Consider the following 11456-nt stretch of genomic DNA (forward strand, 5'->3'; position numbering starts at 1 on the left):
CCCGTGCCGACGGTCGTACTCCTCCATGTTGCGAAGGAGGAGGCTCGGCGGCGGCTCGATGCCCTTGTTCGTCCACTTCCTCGCCGCGCACTTCCTCGCGCCGTCCGAGCGGACACGCCGCTCGCGCTCGGGGTCACCGCCCCCGCGCGGAGCTCCACATGCGACCCCACATGGCGGCTGGAGGCGGAAGGGGGCTCACCAGCGGCGAGAAATGTGAGGGGGGAGTGAGGAATTGCGGCGAGACGCGGCGGCGGGGGATAGGTTTCAACCCGTATCTGCCTCGCGAACCCGTAGATATACTGCTTCGGGGGGAGGGGGGCAGTTTGCGGGCGCGGTAAAAAAAATTACGGGCCGGGCGAGTATACGGGCTCTGTTCTGGCCAGTAAATTGGGCCGAGCCCGTATACTCGCTGGAATTTTGCGGGCTCGCGACTTATACAGGTCTGCTAGAGTTGCTCTTACACTGAGAGTACCATAGGTAGTATAATGCATGCCAATTACTGAGAGCGACGTTTTAGCTCTCGGCTCAGATGAGCCCGAGAGTGAACAGTAAATTTGCTAAAAATATTAAAAAAATCAAAAAACTCTGAATTTTTGTGTGATAAAAGATGCTTGAGCACGTGATGTCCGTGCCAAATTTCAGTGCATTCGAACATCTGAGTAGGTCTAAAAAGGCAAATTTAGAGTCAGTTAAAAAGTTTACTATTTGTGCACTCTTGAGATGATTTTTTTCTGAGAGCTACTAAGATGTCCGAATGCGTTGAAAATTGGCACGAACCTCACACATTCAAACATCTTCCATGCAATTTTTTTGAATTTTTCTAGTATTTGTTTTGAATTTATGCTTCATTGGGTGCAGATGAGTCCGTGCTCAGAATTGGATATACGACCAACTACTAGACATTTTTTCCATGATGACACATAATTAAATGAGAAAAAAGAGGATTGTGTATCATGATATGATACCTATCATATTAATTAATATACTGGTATGTGTCATGCATGACAATAAATAAGATTATTATGACACTAACCTATAATAGTATGCATTATAGAGATAGTATCACATGTATGATACTACTAATATGATCCCTCCCATTGTGAGCAGTCTTATTCTCAATGCACCATGCAAATTCAATTATTGCTTCCGGAATCAGACATGTAGAGAATGTTTCATTGGACAATTTATCAAAAAGGGTTTTCCCCGCTTTGTATTACAAAGCAACCAACACTGATAACATGGCAATACTCGGGCAAGAAGCACAACAAGCCCAAAAGAAAAGAGAAAGAACAAAGACGAAGAAAGAAATGCCAACAACGGCAGCTCGACAAAGTACGGATGACCCGCCACCGCTGCGCCCTCTGAAATCGACCCACCACAGACCAAGGCTCTGATCCGCCGCGTACCAAGCAACACCTCCAATAAGGGATGTGACGCCGACGACGCTGCTGCCCGGACGTGTCCAATGGTTCCCCCCGGCACGCGGAAGGGAGTTGGGGATGGATGGTAGCACCCGCACGTACCAAGCAACACCCTCCCGGAAGGGATGGCAGCACCCGTAGGTGTCACCGCATCGGAGCTGGAAGAGCCGGCAAGGGATTAATCCCTCACTCCAAACCCCATAGCCCAACCGGGCCGAAGCCAACCAGCCACCTCGCCACCCACCAGCATGCGCCACCGCAGTCTTGACGCCACCCACGCCGCCTCACTGAGATCACCACCACGAGGCCAAGAGGATGGAGAGAGACGCACCAGGCGACGGGAGCTGCGGCACCGGATCCGCGCGGGAGGGAACTACCTCCACCGCCGTCATGCAGGAGACCCGTGCCTCCGGCACCGTCGCGGTCACCGTCCTGATGCAGCAGCATGGCATACTAGTCCACCCCTAGCCCGGTGAGGCCCAAATCGGGCCCGCAAAGCCCCGCCGGCCACGCTGCAGCAGGGCGGCACCAGCACCGCCAACATCTGCTCGCCCATCGTCGCTCCCCTACTTCCCGGAAGCCACACCGACGACCCTCCCCGCAGCCGGCCCGCCTAGACCAAGCGGGCACCACCAGATCGCGCTGCCGCGTCACCCCGCCGCCAACGGCAGTGCCGCCACCCAGTAGATCGCCCGCCACCACGCCGGAGAGTCCCACCGCCGTCTAGGAGCACCCTGCGGCGCCACACCGCCCCGCGTTAGCGTGGCCCGAGAGGGGAATGGCCAGCGCACCGGACGCCAGCGACGACGGCAAGGAGGGAGGGAAGGGGGAGGGGGAAGGAGGCATCGGGGGCGCGGCCGGTCACCCACGGGGGCGACGCGGTCACGAGAGGGAGGGGGCATCGGACAATTTTGAACCCCTAGCTCATCTAATGTGTCCATTCTAGGGATAGACGGGTCCGGTACTGGTTGATTCTGTTTCCTTAGCTTTATTTAGGCGCAGACGCACATACACTCATCCCTCTACACATATAGGGACAATGTATTTTTTTATTGAAAGACACTATGTGCTGGCCATGTGGTGGATCCATAATGCAAGAACGGTCACCGCCACCTACTATTGTGTGCTGTCCATCTCATTCCTCTCCTTGACAATGACAAGTTCATATGCACATGCAAACAACACATAGCAAGATATCCACATATTGTGTGTGTGTGTGTGTGTGTGTGAGAGAGAGAGAGAGAGAGAGAGAGAGAGAGAGAGAGAGAGAGAGAGAGAGAGAGATGCAGGTGGTGACGGGTGCCATTGGCAGCCTGCTCCCCAAGCTGGGGAAGCTGCTCATGGAGGAGTACAACTTGCAGAAGAAGGCAAAGAAAGGTGTCGAGTCTCTCATGCGAGAGATGAAGACTATACACGCTGCCCTCTGCAAGGTAGCCGATGTGGCGAGTGATCAGCTAGACGAGCAGGTCAAGCTCTGGGCTGATGAGGTCAGGGAGCTCTCCTACGACATGGAAGACGTCGTTGACAAGTTCCTTGTGCGTGTTGATGGCTCTAATAAACCCGCCGATGATGGCAACAAGCTCACGAATCTCGTGGAGAAGATGGCCAATTTGTTCAACAACGGTAAGGCTCGCCGCCAGATTTCTAGCGCCATCAAGAACATCCAGAAAGATGTCCAAGATGTGGCAGCCAGGCGTGGAAGGTATACAGTCGATGATATTGTGCCTAAGCCTACAGCTAGGACAGCTATCGATCCTCGTCTCCGAGCTCTGTACACTGAAGTTACGGAGCTTGTCGGCATCTATGGGAAGAGGGATCAAGAGCTTGTCAAGTTATTGTCCTTAGGAGATGAAGATCTGTGCAAGAAGAGACTAAAGATAGTCTCTGTAGTTGGATTCGGAGGACTAGGCAAGACCACTCTTGTTAGAACAGTATATGATAAGATCAAAGGAGGTTTCCATTCTTGGGCTTTTGTTCCAGTTGGTCGGAATCCTGACGTAAAGAAGATATTCAGGGACATTCTCATTGGTCTAAACAAGCAAATTTACACTAATATCAATCTCATGGCATTGGATGAAAGGCAACTTATCGAAGAAATCCGTGAATTACTTCAGGATAAGAGGTATGCGTCCCTTGACCAGTTTGGTTGTTGTTTGCATGCTACGGAAGCGGTCACTTAATGATTGTGTTAACTGGTAGAAAGCTTAGAATCTATTCTTTTCCAACGTCCTACTCATTTATAGCCGTATGAATCATTTTGATGCAGAGGCGGGGGTAATCCTCCTTTCAAAAAAAAACCCTGCCCTACTCGTTTGTATCATTCCCAAATTGACATTTTATAGATATCCTACAGAGAAATAATATTGTATAATTATATTATATATGTAGAAGCCATGTAGAGGTACAATTTCTAGAATTTTTTCTTTGAGGAGGACGTTAATTATTAATATATTTTCTCAAGACATATTAAAGCGGAGAGATTATCGAGATCTATTCATGGCTGGTTAGTATATTTGTTTAAATAATGCAAAAAAATGCTCACCTTGCCCAAAATAAATTTTGATGATATTTACTTATGTTTCTTAACAAGTCATGTGTACTTTCTGAAAAAATGAATTCACTATTGGTCACAGAATTGTCGTCTATTGCTAAAAAATGTTCTCATCACCAAATTTGGGTTCTCTCAAATATTTTGGGTTGTATTTTGTGTTATGAATTTACAAAGTGAAATTTTATGTTGAAGATCATATCGTCTGAATAACATCAAAATGATGTGCATATATAGACCAAGTTCTATATTTTTGTACATTTTGTGGAACCGAGTTGATTGCTATGACTTCACCATGGGCAGCCACATGCTGAGGCCCATGTGAGCGCGGTGACCACCTATTGCTCGTAGTAAGCAGCATATAAAGGGCTCTAGAAAAATTACCGTCGGCATACCATGGTAGGTCTTGCTTGGATTAGTTACGCCAGATCGAAACAGGGCTTTGGTCTCTGTCATCGTATCACTGACTAGCATTACGCATTTTACCACGTGGCAGACGTGGTTACTGATCTTCAAATCATTAAAAAACTAGCATTACACATCTTTATTGACAAGCTCCAGATTGTGAATTCGATACCTATTTGTTTTTTTGGTTTGACATTTTCTCTCTTCAAATAGATGAAGTGAATTGTAATTGAGGTTTTTATATTATTTATAGTTTAATATTTTGCAACTACATGGGTCGTTACATGTCGTCCATGCCTCGTTATTTACACATCCAGGAACGATTATTATTATTTGCTTGGACAGACATCTTATTCTCAGTTCACAAATAATGCAATCATTGAATAGATTATTGACGGGTTTGGCCTACGGTGTCCACTTGTTTTCTTCCTTACTAAATTGCATATGGTTTCTTGTGTTCATATGCCGCTTCATTAGCCTTTGTGATGTGTGCATAAACATTTCATAAATGCCCTCTCACAACTGATACAGATATCTCGTCGTAATTGATGATATATGGGATTCAAAACTATGGGGAGATATCAAGTTGGCTTTCTCTAATATGAACAATTTTGGAAGTCGACTAATCACGACAACCCGCATATTGAGTGTATCTAAAGCATGCTGTCCTTCCACTCATGATTCCATTTATGAAATGAAACCTCTCTCAGATGACGACTCTGCAAGGCTCTTCTATAAAAGAATATTTTCAAGTGAGAATGGTTGTCCTAATGAACTTAAGAAGGTATCTAAAGATATATTGAGGAAATGTGGCGGTGTACCATTAGCCATCCTTACTATTGCTAGTCTTCTTGCTACTGTTCAACAGATAAAGCCAAAATTTGAATGGCATGTTCTGGTAAACTCAATTGGTCGTGGACTTACAGAAGATGCAAGTATGGAGGAAATGCAGAGGATACTATCATTTAGCTATTATGATCTACCTTCTGATATGAAGACTTGTTTATTATATCTAAGTATGTATCCCGAAGACCGTGAGATTGACAAAGAAGAACTTATATGGAAGTGGATATGTGAAGAATTTGTGCAGCATGGAAAGCAACTAACTAGCACATTTGAGATTGGGGAAACTTATTTCAACGAGCTGATAAATAGAAACATGATTCAGCCAATATACACTGGTTTTTGTGAAGTAAAAAGTTGCCGTGTGCATGATATGGTGCTTGACCTGATTCGTTCCTTGTCAGGTGAAGCAAAGTTTATTACAGTATTGGATAGTAATAAGGATATGACGTGTTGTCGTGGCAATATCCGTAGGATATCTCTCCAAAATATTGAGTTAGATCCACGAACCACACCTCTCATTAATTCAAGTAGTATGTCTCAAGTAAGGTCCATTACTGCCTTTTTTCCAGCTACGACTATCATGCCTGCTCTATCTAGCTTTGAAGTTTTACGTGTATTGGATTTGAGTGGATGCAATCTAGGGGCAGTTAACTGTCAAGTTAACTTGAGGGATATTGTGCATTTATTTCACCTAAGATACCTAGGTCTAAGAAGAACTGGTATATGTGAACTCCCAAAGGAAATAGGAAATCTACAGTTTCTGCAGGTGATAGATGCACAATACAATTTTGACATGAGAGTTTTGCCGTCATCTATGTGCAAGCTAAGAAAGTTAATGGTCGTAAAGGTTTTGATATGCTGCAATTGGACCCCTGGTGTGTTGGGTAACCTGACATCATTGCAAGTGTTGGAGAGGATCTCTGCCTCTCCAAGCATTGTGCAAGAGCTTGGCAACCTGGCAAGGCTGAGGGAGCTCGAGATTCACTTCCTTCATCGGAGCCCCGAGTTAGAGGAAGCTTTTGTGGAGTCTATATGCAAGCTGAATGATATCCAAAGTCTGAATATTAACTACCAGGATTCACCATACTTGGATCTCTTGGGGGAACGCTGGGTACCCCCGCGATGTCTTGGCAAATTTGAGTTCTATTCAGACCACATGGCATGCTCTACATTGCCGATGTGGATAAGGAGATGTGGCCCCTCACATCTATCAAACCTATCCACATTCAGTATCATAATCAAGGAAGTGCGGCAGGAGGATGTGCAAATCCTTGGGAGGTTGCATTCTCTTCGCCATCTTTGGATGCAAAGCACCCACCAAACAGAAAGGTTGCTCGTCATTGGTGCGGATGGGTTTCGTTTAACGATAGCCTTTGCATTGCATTGTCAGCCAGCCACTCAAGTAGTCTTTCAGCAAGGAGCTTTGCCAAATGCAGAACAAGTCCGATTCAATTTGGGTGTGCGGGTGGCCAAAGAAGATGGTAACGGTGATTGCTTTGAGCTCGGCCTGCTTAACCTGCTCTCACTTCAGAGCGCGATAGTTGAAATCCATTGGGATGGCATCATAGTTAAGGAGGCCGAGAAAGCGGAGGCTGCGGTGAGAAATGCATTGAACGCCCATCCTAACCAACCAAGCATTGCTTTTAGTATGGAGCCATATATACCAGAAGGTACAAACCGTGCGATACTCATCATGGACCTGCACATGCTTCATGTTAATATATTGACATTAACCATTCTCTTGTTGCTCAATTTTGCATCTCAATCTCCAAATTTAGACACTGATGATGATGATGACGATGACTATTATGATGACGACATTGATACTGACGTTCAAGGAAAAAGAATGGATCTGGAGTATGTACGCTTTCTTTCATTTCATTCTTGACACTCATGCTTCGTTTTAGATCCCAGCTCACATATATCTTCCTTGCTTTCTCAGCTAGAATTGACGGCGATTACGGAGAAAGACACATACGGACTATAAAGGTCAGGCTCCAGGTGTTGAAAAAGAAATCCTTGACTGAAGTCAAAGAACATGATCTGAACTAAGGCCCTTCTTGCTCTGCTCCAACAACGTTGTTCAGTATCGCTTTAATTTAGAGGTTTCACTGCTTGTTGTATTGCTACTTTCTTTTTTTCTTCGTTCATTTGCTTGCTCTAGTTTTAACTGATTATATATCGTCATGTAATGAACTTCCGTTATTCTCTGTTTCCTTTTCTCTTGTCCACACCATGTTTCGTTGTTTTATTCATTAATCTGCTTGTTCAAGCTTGAACTGCATATCATCTTCGCCATGCAGTAATGAACAGAGTTTCTTTGTTTTAGTATTAATTCTTCACCATGCAGTAAACAAACCCGTGTCTGTACATGTTAATGCTTTTTTAAGGAAAGGCCATCATGGCTAGCTTTATTGGTTAATGCATAAAGATACATCGTCTACGAGCATGCTCACCAGACAATCTGGAGGCTCGTCAGTCCAACTATAAGAAAGTTTATTACAATAACTAAAATTAGCTAGCACATGCGCCGCTTGATTTGCTGATCGAAAACAATGCTTAAAGTTGACCTTCCCAATCAAGGTAGAGATGTCCACACATTCCGCGAATATCGTTGCCGCCGCGTCCCACCAAGTACTCTGACCGGAGCAGCATTTGATCACCGTTAGAGAGTCGGATTCCGCTTCAACTCGCTGGAACCCTAGGCTATTTGCCAAGTTCAGTCCGTCTCTCATCGCCATTGCCTTTGATGTCATTGCGTCCGCTGCATATGGGATAAACTTACATTGAGCTGCAAGGAAAATGCCTCGTTCATCTCTAATAATTGCTGCCGTAGCTCCAACTCCTTGCTCCGCAAAAAAGGCCGCGTCCACATTAAGTTTGATGAACTTTGGGTCTGGCTCAATGTTTTAAATAGCCGGCTATAGCTCCACTATATCCCGCTATATAGCCTTTTCAGCAGGGTGCCGCTAAATAGTCCCATGTACAAATAGCCCGCTATAGCTGATTTTGAGGTCCGCCGCTATTTGGCAATATCCCGCTATTAAAACATTGGTCTGGCTTCAACCATCTTTCCTCTTCTGTCACAACTATCTTCGCCATGGCTCGTTGATAGTTGCTTGTAATTGCCAAGACCGACAAAGGCCATCTTACCATCGGCGGGCAACTCTCATTATGTGTTATAAGGCGGCGTGTCCACCGGAGGATCCCCGCAAAAAAGATGTCGTCTTAAAGGAGAGAGCAGCTTTAGGTTTGTAGGATCCCTTTCCTCGGAATAGGCTTTACTGTTGGCTAGCTATTATTATAAAGAAAATTAACACAAAAAAAATGATGAGGCATTTCAAAAAATTTACAAGAATCTATTCAATAATTAAGCAGATAAATTTGACACAAAAAATTTAGGGTGACACTAAATCAACTATTGATATTGTCACATCCCTAGCTTCTCGTATTGCACTAGGCTAGCTTCATGTGTGCATCATGTTTGAATTTTGCAGAAACTTGAAATGGGGATGACAGAACCCCCAGCACCCCCCCTGAAACCAACTAGGGTTTACTAAAATTGGTTTCAATGAACCCAAAATGCCCTTCACAAAATGTTCATCATTTCTGGATTGGGCTAAAACCCCTGGCAAAAATGGTGCACACTTTGCTAGGACATTCTGGATTTTTGAATTAAATCATAAGTATTTGAATTTGGACATTTAAATTCTATAAAATATTTTAACTGTCCAAATAATCTTGAAAGCATTTGAGGGCTGTTGGAAATAGTTTCAAAAGTGCCCACAATTATTTTCAGGATCTTACAAAATGATTAGTATTTTACTAATTCAAAACAGAGAAATAAAATAGAAAAAACAGAAACAATTAAGTAAGAGAGAGAGAAGGCCACTGGGCCCCTCACCTGGACTCACCTGGCGCCCCACCACGGCCCAGGAGCTGGCCCAGCCCACCAGAGCCGCCACCGTCTCCCACCTCGCGCCAGAAGGACGCCAGAGGGACGCCGGGCGTGTGGTCGCCGCGCGCGAGGCCACCTCCTGCTTCCGCCGCTTCTGGACGCCTCCACGAGTGCCACGCCACCTCCCCGACCCCCTCTCACTTCTCCCTCGCTCTCTGGACCTCCCTTCCCCTCGCTCCTCTGTTCCCCCCCATGGCCGAGTATGCCGTCGCCGCCGCTCGCTGTTGCCACGACCACCGGGCCTCCCTCGCCCTTCCAACGTGCTCGAGAGCTCCGCCACGCCGTCCCCATCTACCCCACCAAGCCACGTGAGCTGGGAAGCACCGCAACGCCCTCGACGTCCTCATCTTCTTCCTCGGCCACAGGAGATCGCCGCCGGGATTCCGACGCCGTCAAGCCTTCCCCGAGCCCGCTTCGACGACCTCTGCAACCACCGTGAGCTCCCGCGTCGTAACCCCCTCTCCCCGAGCTCGATTACGCCTCTAGTCGTGCCAGCCGCCGTACCCGAGCGCCGCCGTCCGCCATGGTCGTTGCTCTCGCAGCCACCGTGCATCTCCGCTCAAGATTGTGCCTCCGGCGTGCTCCTGGAGCAACGATGAGTCCAACGCAGCCCCTAACTAGCTCTCCCGTGCACCGGAACACCGAACCCCCGCATGTTCCCGAACTCCGGCCGCCGCCGCGAGCTCGTCTCCGGCGAGTACAGCGCACCCCAGTCGCTGCTGCCTACCCCGTTGGATGCGGACGAGCATGGGCTCCCTCCTGGTGGTCGCACCGCACCTAACTGCAGCCCCTAGCGCCGCCCAGCTGCAGCTCCGCCGTGCGGAATAGTCGCCGCCGGCCAGAGTCCGGCGATGATGACGTGGCTTCGTCATTAGAGGCTAATCCCTTAACTAGCCACCTCACAGCCACTGACAGTGGGCCCTACCACAGGGTCAAACCCAATCAGCGCTGGTTTTGACCAGGATTAGTCCCCGTGTCACTGACGTGTGGCCCCCACACGTCAGGTTTGACCTGGACGACCCCGCTGACCAGCTGACGTCATCCTGACGTAGTGCTGACGCAGTAATCTAATTACTGGAATTATTCTTATACAGGAAATTCCAGAAAATAGTGCAAACTTCTAAAATTCATAGAAATTCAACCGTAGCTCCAAATCAAATAATTTATATATGAAAAATGATCAGAAAAATCCAATCTATCCATCTGTACCATCTCCATGCATGTTAGAACAACTTATGGCTGCTGTTTAGGCCAAGTCATATAAATGGCATTTAAACCCTCACATATGGAGTTTGAATTGAACCTAGGATTCAAGCCAACTCCATTTAACATGTTGCTAGCTGCATTAGCTCAATTCACAGCATATTGCCATGTCACATTCATGCATCATATTGTTGCATTGCATTGATTGTGTTTCCTCTCTGTTGCCGGTGTTTGTTCCCCCTCAGTAGACGATGTTCCGACGTTGTGATCGCTGACACTAATGAAGACTCAATGCTATCTTCAGAAGTGCCAGGCAAGCAAAACCCCCTTGTTCATTCCGATACAATCCCACTCTCTCGCTCCTGCTCTCTTTTACTGCATTAGGACAACAACGATTCATCTGTTACTTCCTGCGGTAGTTGAACCCCTTATCCTCTGCATGACCTGTCATTGCCACAGTAAATAGATGAAACCCACTAGCATGAGTAGGAGTTGTTTGAGCCCTGATGTGCCTACTCATTCATGCTTGTTTGACATGCCTGCTATTGCTTAGAGTTGTGTCAGGTCTGATTCATCGGGAATGAATTGGAAAGTGGTGAACATGTCCTATTGTGTGAGAGCTAAGGGTGTGAACACGATTTGGTAAAGGTAGCGGTGAGAGGCCATGTAGGAGTACATGGTGGGTTGTCTCATTGAAACCGTCCTCAGGAACTGAGTTCTGTGTTTGTGATCCATGAACAGTTACTACCACGCATTGGAATGCTTAAGTGCCCCTCTCGACTTATTAATCAACCTGATCTCTGTCCAGGAGTTGCAACTAGTTTCTGGTGTTTGTAGGTAGTGTTAGTAGTCTACCAAGTGGCACCCGGTACAGGTGGGCTTGGGACAGACTAGGCACACGTGGCCTGGTGTACCGAGTGGCACCCGGATGGTGGGCTCGGGAACCCTGCACACATCGTTTGGGGCCGTGAGCGACACCCCGTCCGGATCTCCTTGCGGATGGAACCCAAATAGGCGATAAACCTGGACTAGAGACTTGTGTGGTTAGTCAGGTCGTGGCCGACTCCCTCGCCAG

The 11456-nt window shown here is 46.9% G+C and overlaps 1 protein-coding gene across 1 annotated transcript; it reads left to right on the top strand.

Moving 5' to 3' along the window:
- Positions 1-2704: 2704 nt before the first annotated feature.
- On the top strand, positions 2705-7272 carry LOC123125421 (disease resistance protein PIK6-NP). Its single transcript, XM_044545916.1, has 4 exons — positions 2705-3543; positions 4906-6890; positions 6999-7077; positions 7128-7272. The coding sequence occupies exons 1-4, from the start codon at positions 2705-2707 to the stop codon at positions 7270-7272; spliced, it is 3048 nt and encodes a 1015-aa protein (XP_044401851.1).
- Positions 7273-11456: the final 4184 nt, after the last annotated feature.

The sequence above is a fragment of the Triticum aestivum genome, chromosome 5D (genome assembly GCF_018294505.1).
Source record: "Triticum aestivum cultivar Chinese Spring chromosome 5D, IWGSC CS RefSeq v2.1, whole genome shotgun sequence".
In the NCBI taxonomy this organism is placed as follows: domain Eukaryota; kingdom Viridiplantae; phylum Streptophyta; class Magnoliopsida; order Poales; family Poaceae; genus Triticum; species Triticum aestivum.